This window comes from Oratosquilla oratoria, chromosome 7, assembly GCF_046742065.1.
Source record: "Oratosquilla oratoria isolate Oo_2021 chromosome 7, ASM4674206v1, whole genome shotgun sequence".
Classification (NCBI taxonomy): Eukaryota; Metazoa; Arthropoda; class Malacostraca; order Stomatopoda; family Squillidae; genus Oratosquilla; species Oratosquilla oratoria.
Window position 1 is genome coordinate 37,648,966 of NC_134783.1, and position 19,894 is coordinate 37,668,859.

The window sequence follows — 19,894 nt, forward strand, 5'->3', positions numbered from 1 at the left end:
AACTCCAACAATTCTGCAAAAAAGCTCAGCATCATCGGTAAAGACAAGGTCAGTGGCCTTAGTGTTGCCAATAGATGCTCCACAACGACATTGATCGACAACTCTAAGTGCTGGAAGGTTTTAGAGCAAGGACGTAGTCCTGCCACCTCACTCATGAATGAACAGTTAAGCAGCCGGAAAACCATCCCTCTCAACACTTCCCAGCACTCTGTTCTAAAGTACAAACTATACACCAGATCAGTATTCCATGCATGAATCCTACGGACCCGAAGATCTTAAGAGCATATAGTGTATCGAATCAAACTCCTTATGGAGATCAAGATAGGCTGCATTCTTTTTTCGTGGTTTACGGGGCTGGTACCCGCTCGGACCTCAACCTTGTCGGTGATCCGGAGCTGTTCATATCCGTGACCATACTCTGAGGAAGCTGATGTGTCACACACACACAGCGATGCCCAAGTCACCTCAGGTCCTCAGGTGAACAGCGGTCGGGGTTCATTACTTAAGAGTGGATGCCTTTCCTAACCTCTGCGCCGCGGCGAGGGTTCGAACAGACGCCACGGTGGGGCCCCTACCGTCAGCAGAGGCAAGCCTCAACCTCCCCCACCCATCCACCGTGGTGCCAAGCCACGACAGTAACCTCCCCTGTAAACAGCTTAAGCTCACGAGCCCAGGTGAGGATCGATCTGCCGATCGATTACAGGCCAGGTGGCTGCTGCAAGCAACCTTTGTTGAAATTCACGCCAATGCTCCACACGAACACGAAGACCTAGGATCCGATCAATTGTTGACTAAGGCGTGAACCTAGACTGCTTGGGTCTGTGCAGCCTTTAATGAATAGGAGCGAGTACGTGCCAGCAACATGCCCAGAGCTTAGATTAGTGTAACATTGTTCCCCACATGCGGGTCCCCAACCCCCTCCAGACAGGGCCAACCAGCCTCCTTTTCCTGTCAAGAGGGAATAGACCTGGACTGCCGAACGGCAGACAGCGCACCGCACAGATCATTGCCTCACCTTCGGGCTTAAGCTATTCCGCGCTGGCGTTGCATATGCTGGGCGCATTTCCACCCATCAATTTACTCGCAGCATTTCAAACTTACTCAAGAGGGGGTGGGGTTTCATCAATTGGCGAATTGGTAACCTCCACCTGAACACTAGCAGTTTGGAGGTCAGCTATGTATTAAATATTTAAAAATATATAATTTTGTATGTATAATTTGACGTTGGTGGGCTTGAATATCTTAATGACCATGTTTTGGCGACGTTCTCCAGTTTGGCAACCCTCCTCGCCTGCTGTGGCTTTCATGTGAAGACCGCACAAGAGAGCTCTCCCGTTGGGACAAGGTCAGCCTATATTTATTTTTTTATCTGCGAATTTTACAAACGACAAGTTCACTTTTTTTTCCGAGACCACTGTGGCCAGCAGGTGATGGGCTGCTAAAGCGGTGCGGCAGTACATTATCTTACACCCAACTCGTCCTCTTTGATTCTTAGTTACCACTTACCGAGACTATGTAATTTACCAAAGTATTGAATCACGTTTTGTACTAGTGATGGATAGGTATTAATTTTCTGGACAAGAGCTCGTATGGGTGAACCCTGTACTGCACAGGCAGGCCAATTCTTTTATTATACTATTTTGTTTGGGCAAACGCTGGTGGACATTAGTCATCTTAGAACAGGCCCGGGCAAAATTTTCAGTGCAAGGGGCACATTCAGAAATTCACAATTCTAAAGGGCCGCATAGTATACAAAGTAAAATAATCACTATTAAAAATTGCAACAACAAAAAATAAATAAACAAAGTAGAAAATTCTCACGAAATATTTACTTGAAAAACAAAGTAATTCAGTTGAAAAAAATATTTATCAACATTTAATAATACCGAGAGTATATGATTTGACCTTTGGCGAGCCGTAGTTTGCCCATTCCTGTCTAGAGGTAGCTGTGGTCCGTAGGGGGGGTGAAGCACCAGATTGGTAGGTCACAGGTAGTTGAGGGGTCAAGTTAAATCAAACAAGGTTCTTTAATGGAGTCCTATGCTTTAATGGGTACAGGACATCAACAATCAGTAACATTCCACATCAGAATATAGTTTAATACTTATACAGAAACGTGTTTAGGTGTGTGTATGTATACCAAAATCTGTGTGTGTATATACGGAACATATTTATCGATATATATTTATAACAGGTGGGCCGACACAGGATGCATGGCTAAACCCTTGGGATGGGCTGGGGGGAGCCTCCTGTGAGCGAGGTCCTATATTTGTTGCTCCAGCCAGCTACCGCACCGGTAGTAGTAGTAGCAGTAGTAATAGTAGTAGTAGTGGTGGTGGTGGTAGCAGTAATAGAAGTAGTAGCAGCAGCAAGTATTATGTACACCATACAGCCGTCAACAGAAGTTCTTCCACGGGACCACTGGGATGGGATACCACAGCCTCGGGGGGTGGGGGATTAGGTTTGGTCATGGAGAGAGACAGGGAGGGAGGGGGAAAGTGTCATGTCCTACAGGTATCCTATCCTATGTACATGTGCAAAGTATGTACGCGCATTTGTCGTGGATATACGAGCTGGACGGAGCGGGAAGATTGGGGAGGCCGTCTGCAAAGCGGCGCGCTATCAGTCGCACGCGTGCACGTCATCAGCGCTGTTATGCGGTCAGTGTGCGTGTGTGTGTGTGTGTGTGTGTGTGTGTGTGTGTGTGTGTGTGTGTGTGTGTGTATGTGTGTGTGTCCCTCGTTTTGTAGACCTGGCTCATGATGATACAATGCATGTGGCAAGTGCCGGCACCCCCCCCCAACACACACATACACTAATGACGATACGTGTGGACTTGAGGAGGCGAGTGGTGCAAGTTCCCCCCGAATGGCGGGGGGCTGAGCTCTTCAGTGTTAAGTGGAAGCCAATTTCAGTAATTCGGGTGTGATTCACCCGTGGCAACGACCCATTTCCAAGCCAGCCATTGGAGAGGGGGTGAGGGTGGGGGAATCTATCCTATCATATGTACACACCCAACCTTCCCATGTGTGTGCGCGCGCGCGCGCAGTCGCTTTCTAATGGCACTTAATACTGCATTCTGGACAAGGGGAGAATAATACGTGAGGGCCCGTTTGAAGCACATACTAAATATTCTTTTATACACAAAAAACAAGCCCTTACATATACAACACGTTTGGATTATAACAATATACCATGTGACAATCACCCATTGATGCCTGTAAGTATATAATTATGCATAATTACAAAATATAGTCTATATCCACTGTTCTAGCCAACGACTGGTTGAGTACACCAGCCGATGATTATGATAACATTGACGATGTACTCTTGACGGTGGTGGTGGTCCCTGGTGGTTCCTGTCGGTCGACTGAAGCTCAGGAGGGAAGCTCCTTGCCCTTCATGACGACGACGACGACGACGTCGCACACGTCCGAGGAAGAGGAGGTGCGAACCGATCGACCGACCGACCGACCCACAGTGACTATTCTGAAGGATCATCTATTTGTGCCCTCGAGCAGCTGGGAATGAAGCAGACCTGTTTCAAATCTTGGTGCGCCGTCATACCCACGGCCCAAGCTTCTTTTTGGGGATTCTCCCGCCATCTGACGGGTCCGGCCCGCCCGCCCGCCCGGCTATACCACCACCAAGTACGTGGGGCCCCGTGCCGGCACGCCTCAGCGGCGCCGGCAACCACCACTGTCGGCATCCCGTAAAATTTACGAGTTCTCCACAACGGAGTTTTACAGACAAAAATATCGGAACGCCTTCCACTAACCAGCATAACAATTTGCTCCTGTACTTCACCTCCCCCAACGATAGAGAAAATATAGGTTTCCCGAGAAATGGAGTGGAAAATATAATTTGTCTAAATACATCTAAAATCCTCCATTAATCAATTCTTGGCGATAACAATAACTACAACTTCATGTCCCTTCTTCCACCATCTCTTCCCGGCCCCTCCCTCCCTCCCTCCCTTCTCTCCAGGTCCACGTCCACCATTGGGTCTACATATCCTGGATGATCCTGTACTTGGTCTTGAGGTCGATCGGGTCGCCGCGTCGAGGGTCCACCTTCTTCTTGCTGGCCAGGAGGGCGCGCATCTCAGCCGCCGTCATGTTCAGGTTTAGGCCCCTGGAGGTGAGAGAGGCGAAGACAAAAGAGGTCAGTAAATGGCTGAAAAGTAAGTGAGAGTAATGTGTGGCGCTGCCACTCGTTTCAACATCGTAGTTACGTAGTATATTCATTAGACGTTGATCGTCGTCTTTCAAGGAGGTACGTTTTGTTCAGTGCGATTAATTATTAACCTATCACAGCCAATGCCGGATAACGAGCATCATACCTGGCATCATATTGAGCAAACGCGTTGGTAGGCTGGTTAGGTTAGAATGACCAGTTTCGTACTTTGCAGTTCGAAGAAGAAGAAGAAAAAAAAAAAAAAGAGAGAGAGAGAGAGATGCTCTAGACAATTGTGGAGGGGGAGATGAGGGGGGAGAGCGGGAATGTGGAGGATGAGATAAGGAGGGAAAAGGGGGACGTGGAAGGTGAGGGAAGAGGGAGGAAAGGGGTAACGGGAAGAGGGGGGTAAGGGGTAACGGGAAGAGGGTAGAAGGGGGAACGAGAAGTAGGGGAAGGAGGAGCGGGAAGAAGGGGAAGGGGAACGGGAAGAAGAAGGGGGAACGGGAAGAAGGGGAAGGGGGAACGGGAAGAAGGGGAAGGGGGAACGGGAAGAAGGGGAAGGGGGAACGGGAAGAAGGGGAAGGGGGAACGGGAAGAAGGGGAAGGGGGAACGGGAAGAAGGGGAAGGGGGAACGGGAAGAAGGGGAAGGGGGAACGGGAAGAAGGGGAAGGGGGAACGGGAAGAAGGGGAAGGGGGAACGGGAAGAAGGGGAAGGGGGAACGGGAAGAAGAGGGAAGGGGGAACGAGAGGAGGGGAAATGGGGTAAGGTAAGGGGGGTAAGGTAAGGGGGGTAAGGTAAGGGGGGTAAGGTAAGGGAGGTAAGGTAAGGGGGGGTAAGGTAAGGGGGGTAAGATGAAAATACCCCCCTCTTCCCACTGACCTCACCAAAAACAGAGCGGGTAAGACGAGGGGACTAGATGGGTGGGGGAGGTGGAACGAGAGTGGGGTTGGAGGAAAAAGAGAGGAGGAGAACTGTAGACGTAAGAAAGTATTGGTCCACAACTTCCTTCCTGCCGCTCTGGCCGCAGAGCCCCTGCATCTCGACCAAACAAAGCATGGCGGTGGTCCTGGTACAGCCAATGTAGGGCTCGGCTTGAGCGAACGAAGACGATCTGGGTTGCCGCATGAATCACGCGTCCTCGTTACGTCATAAAAATCTCACCACACCTGTGGCGATGGACGTCACACGACCTACCCCGCCCCTACGCCAATACTACGCGCCAACCAAGCGAGGTAAAAGAGTGCTCACCACAAAGAGTACACACAAGCACACACTATTTTTGCATGGAGCCAAGGATAGGTAATGAAGTTCAATACAGAAAAATGCAAAGTACTGGAAATGGGCAATAACGGCAAAAGGCCATCCTTAAACCATTCCTTGGGAAGTGAACCCATTACAAAAACAAGGAGGAAGTTGGGAGTGTTAATAAAAGAACCTGACAGACATATCAGCAGGATTGTGGGAGAGGCATACGGACTACTACAGAAGATCAAAGAGACATTTCACTATATGGATGAAGAGATTATGAAAAAAAACTCTTCGAAACCCTGATGCGTCCAAGACTGGAACAGTTAGTAGTAGGGTCCCCACACAGAGTGAAGGATATACTCGTAAACAGGATCGAGAGAATACAAGGGACATTAACCAAACTGGTTCCGAGCCTGGCAGGTAAACCATACGAGGAAAGACTAAAAAGACTGGGTCTCCCAACTTTGAAAGATCGAAGAGAAAGAGGTGATATGATTGCAGTATCCAGGTCACTTAAGGGGATAGATTGCATTGACAGATCTGATTAAAGATGGGAAGGCTTTAAGAGGTCATGGAATTAAATTAAGAAAGACCACATAAAGGATGTGAAGAAATACACTTTTCCATATAGATATATAATTATGTGGAATAGCTTAGGTGATATAGCCCAAGCTCAAACAACACACGAGTTCATATCCAAATATGATAACTGGAAATCAAGGATATAGATAAAGTTGGAACTGAACATGAATTTGAGTCTAGGTATATTGGAAAATTAGAAAAGGAGACGGGACCCAACGAGCGTTGCTCTTTCCTGTATACTACAATTAGTTAAATACACACACACAGGAACACCATCATAAGAGGCAGCCCCGGGTATCTCGAGATTGTATCCTCACTATGTACAGCACAGGCACGAGTTCAAAACCCATAGAGAGCGAGAGATGAGATAGAGAAAAGAGATGAGAATAGAGAGGAGAGACAGAAAAGAGTGAGAGATAGAGGAAGAGATGGAGAGAGAGTAGGCTACACACGTCATTCTGAGTGTTTACACACTCGCTGGACTGACAATACACACAAAGCCAGTCCAACATCCCGTAGAAAAAATACTGCAGAGATCAGCCCAGATATGCCTCGGCACGCGCGCGCGTGTGTGCGTGCGTGTGCGTGTATGTGTGTGTGTGTCCCTGTCCGTCTAATGAAAAGGTTGCCAGGCCAAGCTGCAGTACAACTGGCGAGAGGCCAGAGGCCGGGGATTCCCTAATTAATACTCTCTCAAGGGATCAACTGTTGCAAGGACACGAGAACACAGGAGGTCGTTGACATATTTTCATTAACGGCCTGTCATGGGCGTATCGATGGTTGAAAGTCAGTCTGCCCTCATGCCGGCTCCTTAGTAAACCAGCCCTTGTTGCAGGATACAGCAACTGCAGTAACACGTACTCTGCACTTGGCGATCTAGGTCGCCCCATAGGAACATCAAATCGCTTCACTGGATTTTCATTCCTCGAGATGTCGAACAAAGTGATGCGTCCTGCGACATCCCACCCACCTCCAAATATCCGCGCGCTATGCAATTACATTTATCGTTACAACTTTTACAAGTATTTACTCCGTTTAAACTGGCAATTTTATCGGTAAGGTTAGATTTAATGAGCACTTGTGCACATGAACACTGGGTAATTTGGAAAAATACTTATAACTATAAACCAGATATTTCCAGTGATATTAAAAATCTAAAATCATGAGACCTCTCTGAACACACACACACACACACACACACACACACACACACACACACCACACAAAATCACACAGACACGCACACACACAAATCACACAACAAGAGAAACCTGAACTCTTTCAACTTACGAGCTGTTGTAATTGTTGCGAGACTTCGTCGACGAGGTAACGCTGCTGGGGGCCTTGTTTGGTGAGGCGGTGGTGGTGGCGGCGGCAGCGGCGGCAGCAGGGGGGGCTGCAGTCGGGGTGGAGGCCGTGCTGGTGGTGAGGGAGGGCGGCGGCGTCGGGGAGCTGCTCATTGGACTCTGCGTTGTGGACGAAAAGAACACCAAAGCGGTTAGACCTAACGATTGCGGCGCTCCACCACCGGATTTTGGCGGCGGCGGCGGCGGCGGCGGGGGGCGGGGGCGGTGGGCCCTGTTCCTCAGCAGCCGCTCCGTTCCGCCCCCAGGCCTGTCCCAAACAAGCAGCCGTCCAAAATCGCGGCGGAGTTAACAGGGCCAGACCACGTTGGGCCTAGCCCTGGCACGTGTTAGTGTGTGGTATGATGAAAGCTTGACGAGCAATTAATGGCAGCCAAGTTATTGTAAGTCGTTGAAATGACAGACAAATTGAAGATCGTGCAGAAATTCAGTCTTGGTCTAAAGCAAAAGTGTGACAGGTGATTTGTCAAGATTGAAACGATTTCAAAGACAATTAAGAGCTGGTAAGTGTGAAATCGGGTCAAACTGAGTCCAAGGAGACCACAGACAGACAGAAAGACAGACTGCCAAGGCTAAGTCAGTCTCGGGCATATTACTCTAAATTCTTTAGTGATCACTTAATCTATTAAGCAAAAGTACTTATAAAAGAAGTGCAAGAAAAAAGTAACACGTGTTCAAATGTCGTACACATGTTTGTGTACGTATGTACACTTGTGTGAGTGTGTACGTGTGTACACTTGTGTGTGTGTGTACGTATGTACACTTGTGTGTGTGTACGTATGTACACTTGTGTGAGTGTGTACGTAGTACACTTGTGGGAGTGTGTACGTATGTACACTTGTGTGTGTGTGTGTACGTATGTACACTTGTGTGAGTGTGTACGTATGTACACTTGTGTGTGTGTGTGTACGTATGTACACTTGTGTGAGTGTGTACGTATGTACACTTGTGTGAGTGTGTACGTATGTACACTTGTGTGAGTGTGTACGTATGTACACTTATGTGAGTGTTTTCAAGTGTCTACATACAGACAACACTAAAGGCATGCGTAGAGGACATGGTTAGTACAAACCTACATGTTATTTTCATCTTTTACACAAAGGTCATTTAATATGCATTATACAAAAGCAGTATTGTTTACATTAGTATGTATATACATAATAGTGTTTACCGAAAAAATGGTCAAAGCATTACTTAAACTACCTTTAACCCTTTAATGTCCGGTGGCTTGTTGTACCGCAATCTTGGTCCGGACACTTCGCCCGGAATGATAAAATCATACATGGTATAATGTATGTACAGTATCTATGAAATACGTTTTTGGGGAGGCCACCGGACATTAGGGGGTTATACAGTCTCTAAGTACCCTAGAGGAAATGGCAGTGTCCAAAGATTACCTTGGTCTGACCTATCCTGACCTGTCACCAACCAATTTTCAGAGGCTCAAAAAATGTTCCTCAAACCACAGGCTGGTGACCGGGTCATGTTGCAAAACAAGCGTTATAATTTAATAACACTACATTAACAGGAAGAACACACTACTCTATGCAAGAGTCGACTTTCACAACCTCCTCGGGGTTAACAATGAAGGAAAGCAGTTAGTAGGCAGCAATGGTAAGGTCACATGTCTACAAGGGTACATGTATTTTAGTTAATAAAACTCCTCTATATAACATCACTAAATAAAAGCGGAAGCATGAAGATGGGCAGAACGAAAGCAAAATAAATAAACCTATAAATGAATAATACGCAATCATATACAAGGCAACAGTATTCTACGTTCAAGTTTAGGTTAGCTCTACAACAGCATACATACATTGGACAATGCACGAATACTTAAGTCTACAATGCGATTATTATGAAGGCCAAGACAAGATTACTGAAACTACAGTACAAGGAACGAAACGATCTTGTTTACGGCGAAAAGTCGACGACGACGTCTTTTGCATGCAGCAAGAAGCAGCCCGAAGGACGAGCCTGGCAAGCTCTCGCCTGGGTTTAACTCGACAGAGTTCCACAAACTTGGAGCACCCGCGGCACAGGATCGAGTCCCGCCCGGGCTCTCATTCGCGCGCCCACAAATCCTACCGGGATACCTAGGAAGGGACCCGCCCATGGGCGTTGCCCGCCTTCCTCCTCCTATTCCTCCCAAGGGGTCACCAGGTTACCTACTGGCGCCAGGAGACGCAGAACCCCTCGACGAAATAGGACATGGCAGAAGTCATGCTCTGACTGGGCGATTTTATTCAGCAGAAGGTACTGGGGGAGGAGTTTTGGGTTGGGAAGGGACCAAGATGGCCCGACCTTGACCCGGGGACCGGGTCCAGGTGTCCGGGACGCCGGAGCTCCCACCCGATTCCTAATTACTATTCCGGCATTACCCGGAATTAGCATTCGCCCAACGCCATCTGTACGACATGCACATCGCGTCGGTACGCACGGGCTACTGGTAACTAGGCAGGCGAAAAGATCCAAATCCTCCTGGGTTTACAAGATCTCGTCACTTGTATAATTCCTTGCGTCCTAGTTACTGTATATCAAGGAAATTATATATCATGAAGGAAATTATATTTTGCCAACCAATCATAATTACCGAACAACTCTCGTTTCTAGTGTTTGGCATCTTCAGTATGGCATGTATAACGGACTGTTATTGTGTAACTGTTGTGATACTAATACATTATTTTATTAGAGCATTAAAGTTATTGGCAACTGTGCGCGATTATTGCAAAGTTTAATAACGGGCACTAATTAAACTAAACTCATGCAGCTACACTACATATCTAAAGATGACTCGACAAGAAAAATATCCTTAATCTGACACGGGACAAGACACTACACAATTATGTATCCCTACACATGCACGCACAGGCGCGCGCGCACACATTCACTCCACACACTGTAAACCTGTAAGTAAATGTACTCCGCAGGACGAAATCTGACATCTTCACCCACAAAATATCTACGTCAGACCTTCTCCCCGCATTCCCCCGAAGAATCTCCAGACTCACCTCCCCGCCCACTGCCTGACGGCACCATGACAACGCCGCCAGTGGTGGAGGGTCGGGGCAAATGATCACACTGTGTAAATGTAGCCACGTGCAAAACCGCCCCGAGATTCCTTGCATGCAACAATTCCCACGAAAAAACAACTACAACAACATCAACCATAATATACAGGACATGCAAGTAGACCTCCAGACCCACAAGGTGTTCTGAACATCACAACTACACTAGTATACTTTCCACAGGTATTAAGGCAGGTCTGTTGCCAACATCACCGCCGTATATAAAACTAAGGGTTATGTTAAGTTTAAGCTCTACACCCGCCGGGGTTCGACCTCAGGCAGGCCGGCGCCTCCGCCGCCGCCGCCAGAGGGTGCGCCAGCAATCCGGGTGCCAGAATCGACCAATGCAGCAGAAGGTCGGGCTGTAGTGCCTAAGAGCTCATGTTAGCATCTCTACACGTTATTGGGCTACTTCCACGGAGCTACTCAGGCAGCCCAAGCAAGCTGTTAGCAGAACTATTATCGCAAGGTCAGTATTAGCAGCAGCAGTGGTGGTGGTGGTGGTGGTGGTAGTGATAGCGTCAGATACGCACTATCCACGTGGAAATGAGACTCCACTCGTTACGACTTTTCGTACGAGCGTCTGCTCAACAGAGCACGACCGAAGCGTGTTGTGTCTGCGTGCGTATGTGTGAGCGTGTGCGTGCGTGCGCGCTCGTGTATATATATGCGTGTATGTGTGTGTGTAATATATATATATATATATATATATATATATATATATATATATATATATATATATATATTAGGTGTATTGGCTGGTGCGCGGCGACAAACCTTGGTATGTTCTTCTTGCGTTGAGGCTGTGGACTGCGCCCCTGAGGTTCGGATCGAGGACGAGGACGAGGACGACTCTCGGTTGTTGGTGGCGCCAGCGCCAGCACCGGTGATGCTGCTGCTGCCGCTGCTGCTGCTGCTTCGGCTCACTTCGGTCTTCTCCACAGATTTCTTCTCCTCGACAACGGCTTTCGTGGGCGACACAGGTTCTTCGACAACCGCCGCCGCCGTTGTCGTCGTCGTCGTCGTCGTCTCCTCTTCCACGGTAGTTGAGACGGTCGTCGCGGCAGCAACCGTCACCGTCGATTCCGTGGCAGCCACTTCCGTCGTGGCTTCCACAGTCTCAGTTTTCTCCACACTTACAACTTGTTCTTCCTCGACCTTCTCCTCGAGTTTTTCCTCTACTTTCTCGGTGTTTTCTTCCTCTGCCTTCTCGGGGGTTTCCTCCTCCGCCTTCTCAACCTTTTCCTCAGCCTCCTCGGGGCTAGCACTGGAATGGGACCTCGCGTCCTCAGACTTGACAGACTTCGAATCCTCCGACTTTGCGTCCGTTTTGTCCTCGGCAACTTCTTCCTCGTCGTCTTCAGGTGGCGGTGGAGGAGGACTATTCGGAGGAAGAGCTGCATCCGCATTTTCTTGGCTGAAGCGGATGTTGTCGTATTCCATCTCCAAGTCTGACTCGAGTTCGGCTGGTGCGCTGGCTTCCACAACCACTCGACCCTCGTCCTCGCTATCTGTCTTGACACCTTCGACCTTGCCCACCTCCTCCTCCTCTTCGGTCTTCTTCACGTCGCCGTCCTTGCTGGCCTCAACCTCGACCTCGGCTTGGGGCGGCTAAGGAGGAGATGGTGGAGTTGACAGTGTTGGTGATTACAAAAGTAGTGGTAGTGGTGGTGCTGTTGGTGATTACAAAGGTGGTGGTGGTGGTGGTAGTGGTAAGTGATGGTGACACGGTAGGTGTGGATGATTGCAAAGTGTTGGGTACATAACGGCACCTACACCGTACAGTAAATGTGCCAGAGAACTACATGGTGATAGTGATTTCAAGTGATCAAAGTGAGTGCCAAGTGCCTTTTGGCATTCGTCGTGGTGATAGTGAATACGGTTGGCAATGGTGTTACAAAATAACGAATGATTTGTGGTGGTGGTGATGGTGTGCAAGCGAGTGGCATTCATGAATGCTGGGGGACATTCCCAGGCATGCACATGGCCCACAGTGCAGCTCAACCACGGCGCCATCCATACAATACACAATGCCCACACATGTTTTCCCATCTCTCCCTCTCCCGGGCATTCGCGTCGATCACGAAGGAATGGCGGCCCTGCTCGTTATATATTAGCGTTGGGTATGGCTCCCAAGGGGCGGCAGGTACCTCCTCCTCGGGGGAGGGGGAAGGAACTCTCAGACAAGCGTGAGGTCGACATACATCGCACCCTCAATGGGTGCGATAATGTCGTCCACCGCGGAAACTCCTGCTGCTGCTGCGGCGAAGACAAACATTATACAGGAAGGGGAGACCGGAGGATCGGGGGCGCTTGTGGTTGTTGGGGCAAGGGATGGGGGCTGTGGAGAGGCGGCGAGGGTACGACTGTGTGGACAAGGGGTGAAGGGGGTGGAGAATAAGGGACATTACAATTGTGTGGGCATCTGGGTTCGAGGAAGGGAAGGGGGGGGGGTGTAATGGCTGCGAAAGAAGAGAAGTAGGCAGGTGGGGTGGGGATAGTATTAGCAATAGTGAACAAGGGAAGGGTCCTCCAGGAATTGATGAAGGCAAAAGACGAACTGGCGGAGATGGGCCGGGACCACATTGGTGCGGGAGATGCAACAAGGTCAGGGGAAGATGTGCGGGGAGAGAGGGCGGGGACTGGGACCTGGCGTGAACGAGGGAGCGGGGGTTAGCGAGGAAGGGGGCGAGGGAGAAGATCGGGGTTCAAATCAAGAGGTTGGTCACCGTTCACTGACACTTCGTCACGCCACACGTTGGGGTTGGAGGACGTCTTATGGGGGTGGGGGTGGAAAAAGGGTGGGTACCAGGGTCGCAGCCTTGAACGGGGATGAATGGTAGGTATTTGACGAGACCGAGGTGCGTGTCATAGTTAAAAATAGGACAGTTAACACACACACACACACACACACGTAAGAGAGACGGACGCTTCAAGATTGGGTCAAAGATTCTGGGTCCAGCGAGGGATAATCATCCAATGTCCACAAGAGGGGGCTTAATTCCAGGAAGATCAGATTCAAAGGGTAGCTGGTGGTGGTGGATGGGTGGGTGTCCAGTACACTGTATAGTGAAGACTGACTTACAAGGAGGTGGCTCCTGGATTTGCCCCCCTCCCCTTTCCAGTAGCGGGTGAAGGGACAAATGTTTGTCGGGATGGAAGAGGAGGGGATGGCGAGAGGGGGAAGGGGAAATAGGGGAGGGGGAGGGGAAACGTGGAAGGGAAAGAAGAGTGTAAGACAAGAGGTTGAAGAAAGGGAGGTGTGCGAGTTGGTGATGGGGATCTCGCACACATTCCTCGTGACATGGAGTGATGTTGACGATGATGGTAGTGGTGGTGATGGTGGTGATGGTGGTGGTGGTGATAATGCTGCTGGTGCCGCCGCCGTGACAAGACCACCGCGGCGACTCAGCAGAGCACAGGCGGAATCTTATATTACAAAAGTCAAGAAACAACACTGTTAATCTACATAAAACTACGACTCTACAGACAAAAATATAAATGGGAGAAAATATAAATGCATATATTTATAACACCAAAAGGGCTCATCATGCCAAGGTCACGGGAAAAAGATTCGAACTGGTGCTACGACTTCCTGCATGCATGCATTTGCGCACATCACATCACAACACGATCATCATCATCATCATCATCACCTTCTTTCTCTTCAGACTTCCGTCTCCTTCTCGCCTGACCAAAGACCAAAGAACGAAAAAAAAGTCAGAAAGACAAAGAATGTGAAAAGCTAGTAATAATAGTAGTAGTAGTAGTAGTAGTCAATCCTTGGTCAGGGTCGAGTGCAGCTCAGGAAGAATCTGAAGATGCCGTGGTGATGGTGCTGGTGTAATAAAGAAAAGATAAAGTGCATCAACATGTACAATGGTCACCGTGCTTATACGTACCGAAAAAACAAGCTGGCCAAATGAATTCAATTTTTTATACAAAAAGAAAATACTAACTATACATACAGGGGAAAAACGTTACCTCCGTTTGCACAAAGGAAAAAATAAAATAAATCATCTAGAAAATTGGCCAACAGCAAAACCTCGGCCTTCAGAACAATTCATGGATGGATGGATGGAACAAAGGAAAACAAAGACGACGGCATACCACCAACTAAGGACGATACGAACCTGTGGACATCCTCCCCAAGGTCTTTCTGCACCCACTGTTCGCTTGAAGAACTTCTCCCACGAAAGTCTGGGTGTCTTCCTCGTTGAAACATTGGAACAGTAACGACGACGAAGATGACGATAACGACGACAACGACGACGACAACGACGACGACGATAACGACGACGACCATGCACAACATACCGATGGGCCCTCGCTTCAAGACTTTAGCGAGGCACTGTTGCAACGGCCTCGCCCTTGCCATAAAATCAGGATCCCGCAAACCAATCATGTCTTAACAGTGATATATACGATTGTTTGTTTCTTTGTGTGTCTGTGTGTGTATATGTGTACACACTTCAGATAGTTTACTGTCAAGTAAGGCAACTCCAAGACTTACGTGAGAGTTTTGAAGACAAGAAGGCTCGAAGGACGACGAGCCATCCTACCATTAGAGATACGGACGGAATCCAGCCTTTGTTACCGACTGAGCGACCGGTCGACTGGTCTGCTCCTACGACGTTTTTCTTTGGAGGACAAACGCACGGACGCGCTCGCGTGGAGGTGCTGCAGCCATGCGGTGATACCCTTACGGATCGAGGACCCCCCTCCCCACCCACCCTGCATCTAAACAACTGAACCTCTAGCTGAGCGTATTCTCCTGCGTCTCTCTCGCTCGCTCTCTTAGAACATGTGCAAATACAAAGTACATAGCTTATCAATTATTATTAATGGGGCAGGTTGTTGGCGGCAAAACGGACTTTCGCCTCCCCACCCCAACCCCCACTCTACCCCGTCCTCTCTCAAGAGAGAGACTGCCCAAGATAGTTTGCAGAGATAGGGGAAGAGGGGTAGAGGACGGGGGAACACTAGATGGAATCAGGGAGCGAGACTAAGCCCTCTCTCTGTGCTGGGCCGGGGCGCGGCGCTGCGTATGTGAGCTTGGAGGGTTTGACAATATTGTGCAGGAAAAGAAACAGCGGGGAAGCCAAGGAGGGGGGGTTGAGGACTAGAAGGGAGAAGAGAACGTATTGACAAGGAAGGGCGGAGGAGGTGAACAAGGAAAGGAGAGAGTGAAAAAGAAAGGAAGGTAGGAAGGGCACGGGGAATGAAGGGGCGAATAGAGGTAGGGTAAGGAGGATGGGGAGTAGGGAGGCTGGGGGCGAAGCAGGTAGAAGAGAAAGTGATATCGGAAGGGGAACAGGGGTAATGGGAATCTGACTCGAACGCGTACGGGACAGGAGAGGGACGGGTGTGGGGGTTGGGGGTGGTGGAACGGGATGCTGGGGGTACGAAAGGTCCGGGGTGCCTGCGCATTAAACAACAATTGAACACCTTCCAACATTGGACCCTTGTGTCGTTTCCAAACAGTGTCCTGCTCGCTTGCGTGCGTACACACACTACTGGTGGTGCTACTGGTTATCATACGCAAGCAGGCACAGCCATCCCCAATTATATTTGTGCTCGTATTGTTCGAAAACAACATCAACATGTAGGCAAAATTTAATACATATAACGCTGACAAATAACTGTATTTACAAACAAATACTCGAACGGGGAGTACAGAAGAAGCAAAGGTGGGAGAGGGTGCCAATGCCACGAGTTCAAAGGGAACATGGGAAAAAGGAAGGGGGAGAGGAAGACGGGAAAGCAGGGAATGGCTGGGAAGAGGGGAATAGGGAGGGGGAAAATGAAGGGGGAGGAAAGGGGAGGGAAATACGGGGAGGCCGATAGAAGGGGAAGGATGGGGACAAGAAGAGCCAAGAATTGAGATGGGGCGAAGAGAGGAAAGAAGGATGATAAAACTGGGGAAAAGTGCAGGGCAAAGGAGGGCAGGGCAGGGGAAAGGAAGAGGAGGGGTAGACGGGGGAGAGGAAGAGGAGGGGTGGACGGGGGAGAGGAAGAGGAGGGGAGGACAGGGGAGAGGAAGAGGAGGGGAGGACAGGGGAGAGGAAGAGGAGGGGAGGCCAGGGAAGAGGAGGGGAGGGCAGGGGAAAGAAAGGAAGGGTGGGCGGGGGAGAGGAAGAGGAGGGGTGGGCGGGGGAGAGGAAGAGGAGGGGAGGGATGAGGGGAGAGGAAGAGGAGGGGAGGGAGGAGGGGAGAGGAAGAGGAGGGGAGAGGAAGAGGAGGGGAGGGCAAGAGAGAGGAAGAGGAGGGGAGGGCAAGAGAGAGGAAGAGGAGGGGAGGGCAAGAGAGAGGAGGAGGAGGGGAGGGCAGGGGAGAGGAAGAGGAGGGGAGGGCAGGGGAGAGGAAGAGGAGGGGAGGGCAGGGGAGAGGAAGATGAGGGGGGCAAGGTAGAGGAAGATGAGGGGGGCAAGGTAGAGGAAGATGAGGGGGGCAGGGGAGAGGAAGAGGAGGGGAGAGGAAGAGGAGAGGAAGAGGAGGGGAGAGGAAGAGGAGAGGAAGGCAGGAGAGAGGAAGAGGAGGGGAGGGCACCCAACCCCTGAAACATACCCAACCAACTTCCCGCCGCACAGCAACAAGAGGTGCTGAGCCTACGATTCCTCCCTTCCTACCTCCCTCTTCGGGTCTTCCCCTTCTCCCTTCTTAGTCTTTTAGTCCCAAAACAACGGCGACGATGACCACCACTCGTGGCTGTCGCATTAGCTTTCAGACGGCGGTGGTTCTCACTCCTTGTCCATCCTACACACTTCATAGACATAACAGCTAATTCAACTTTTATAGTAAGTAAAGCTCCCAGAGAGAGGAAAAGAGAGAGGAAAGGTGGGAGAGCGGGGGTGGAGGGAGGGAGAGGGGGAAGGAGGGAGTGGGGGAAGGGGAGAGAGGGGGAAGGGGAGGGAGTGGGGGAAGGGGAGAGAGGGGGAAGGGGAGGGAGTGGGGGAAGGGGAGAGAGGGGGAAGGAGGGAGTGGGGGAAGGGTTGAGTGGGGGAATGGGAGTGGTGGAAGTGGAGAGTGGGGGAAGGGGAAGGAAAGAGGGGGGGGAAGGGGGGGAGGGGGGGGGGGAAGGGGGGGGGGGGAAAGTGGGGGGAAGGGGAGGAAGAGAGGGGGGAGGGGGGAGGGGGGGGGAGGGGAGGGGGAAAGGGGGAGGGGAGGGGGGGGAGGGGAGGGGGGAGGGGGGTGGGAAGGTGGAGGTTGAGAGAGGAAGTGGAAGGGAGAGGGAGAGGTGAGAAGGGGAGAGAGGGGGAGGAAGGAGGGAGAGAGCACAACTTGATGTATTCTACCTGCACACATGACTTTCCTCCTCACTTCTTCCTCTTCCCCTAGTCCTATCTCCGGCTCCAAGGATCTCTTCCTCCTCCTCCTCCTCTCCTCCCTCTTGGAAGGTGTGGAGGCGTCGTTCGACCTTGAAACACCTGCGCGCGTGCCTCTGCCGAGGAACCTGCATCCCTTACAGTCGCGACAACAACCATCCTCCCTTTATCCGCACTTAGTACACACGCCGTAGTCACCTTATGCAATGCATCTGGCATCCTCCCCCCAACAACACTCGTCAGGCGGGATAAAATGTCTCAAACATGTTAGTTTCATTACCTACTCCGCCTTTCGACGCGACCCAAACTACCCTTAGTCCCTCCGGCGACCCACGATCCTGACGTACCAAGGCCCTAAGCAACCCTCTATCCACACTCCCTCCCCACTCCCCGAGCCTCTTCCCCACACTCTAACGCCATCAGCCGAGTCCGTAACCCGCCCAGCCTCTGTCCCCGGCGAGGGGATCTTCCAGCCTCAAGGTTAAAGACTTGTCTACCTCCCGGACAGATCAGCGATCATTGCCGGACGCGGTCTTGGCCATCGCCGAACGCCAGTACTTTGTTCACAACCACCACCACTGAACCACCTCACCCCGTCTCCTAAGGGGACACCTGCCACAACACAACGCCACCCTTGAACACAAGCATGCTCCCAACCATTGCCCAGAGATAAGGACTGCATGGAACAAGTAGTTATAAGGGACGGACGTACGACGATGACCACCACTGGACAACATGACTTAACCCATTAAACTCCGATGACAAGATTCTTGTCATTTGGTCAAATAAAACAAAAAATCATAAAACACCAGAAAAATATGACGTCAGTCCTCGCTTCGCTCGCAGCGAAGCGAGGACTGACGTCATATTTTTCTGGTGTTTTATGATTTTTTGTTTTATTTGACCAAATGACAAGAATCTTGTCATCGGAGTTTAATGGGTTAAAACAACACTGTGGTGTACATGTACCCCACAAGCATGCTTGTACTTAAGGTGCAAGTCGATGTATCGTAGGTCGTCTGGTCAGGCGTCAGGTCGGTCCCTTGTATATAAACTACATACTGCCTGCACCGAGTGGGCAGGCCATTCAGATTCAGACATTCAGTCAGTCAGTCTGACCTCTACCCCTGAAGAGCGTGGCTAGGCCTTCGCGGTCGGTCCTCCCACTTGGGAACCACGCCACGTCCGTCCTTAGGCCGACGCGCACGTATCTTAACTAGAATAAATTACACAAGCCAAACTGTACATCACTCTCCCTACGTCACCATTGGCACAAGTAACATACACCCGTATGTTACCACACCTTTCCGCCTTAACTGGAAGCATATTGGTCTCACATTCGCATAGTTGTGGGTTCGAATCCCGCACTTCTCTCCAATTCCCAATAGTGACTGTTTCCTGCCCCAGCGGTCCAAACTCATAAGATGGCAAAGGTGACTTACGGCGGCAGCTACGCGCCTCCTGGCGTAGGCTCCTCGCCTTCTTCCACAATACCAACACGTTTACACCAATCCACTTCAACACGCGCACGCACGCACACACACAGCATTCCTCAAACGTGAGCACATACACACGCTCGTACCATAATGGTAAGGGGCACCATTTGGCTCCTGTCGTCTGTCCTTCATTCCTCCCTCTTTTCCTCTCCCCGCCTCCCGACCTCTCTTCCTCTTTCTCCCCTCATTGTTCTCGTCGCCTCCGTTCCACTTGGCTGGATAATCCTCTTTTTTCACCGGGGAGATCCGTCTCTCCTTGCACCAACCAGCTCACCAGCAAACCAACAATCCACTCCACAGCAGATCTGTCCCATCACCAGCTCCCCGCCCCCACGCCCTCACTTTGTTGTCGTCAACACCACCCCTTTTCAAACCCATCCCTAGTCAAACGGCCTTTGTCCCTTGACTCTGAAAAGGGCAACCTGTCCTCGTTTGATGGAGGTGGTGGTGGGGTCATGTAGAACACCCCCCCCCCCAGGAATAAAATTCCGTGACTGGCGGGGGCACAGGCACCTCTGGGTCGCGCCAAAGGATTTCACGCAGCTGAGAGGTGGGCCGACCTGTGCGGCACAAGGGAGCCTCGGGGTTGTTATGCGTCAAAACGACTGCGACGACGTGACGACCGACACG

The 19,894-nt window shown here is 50.5% G+C and overlaps 1 protein-coding gene across 1 annotated transcript in view; it reads right to left on the reverse strand.

Moving 5' to 3' along the window:
* Nucleotides 1-2,023: 2,023 nt before the first annotated feature.
* LOC143027071 (uncharacterized) overlaps nt 2,024-19,894 on the reverse strand; it is a 59,586-nt gene continuing 41,715 nt past the window's right edge. Inside the window, exons 3-5 of the mRNA XM_076187991.1 lie at nt 11,221-12,054; nt 7,302-7,477; nt 2,024-4,134 (exon numbers count right to left, since the gene is read on the reverse strand). Of these exons, the coding sequence (XP_076044106.1) occupies nt 4,008-4,134; nt 7,302-7,477; nt 11,221-12,054 (1,137 nt within the window). The 3' untranslated portion in view covers nt 2,024-4,007. The remainder of the gene's footprint in view (nt 4,135-7,301; nt 7,478-11,220; nt 12,055-19,894) is intronic.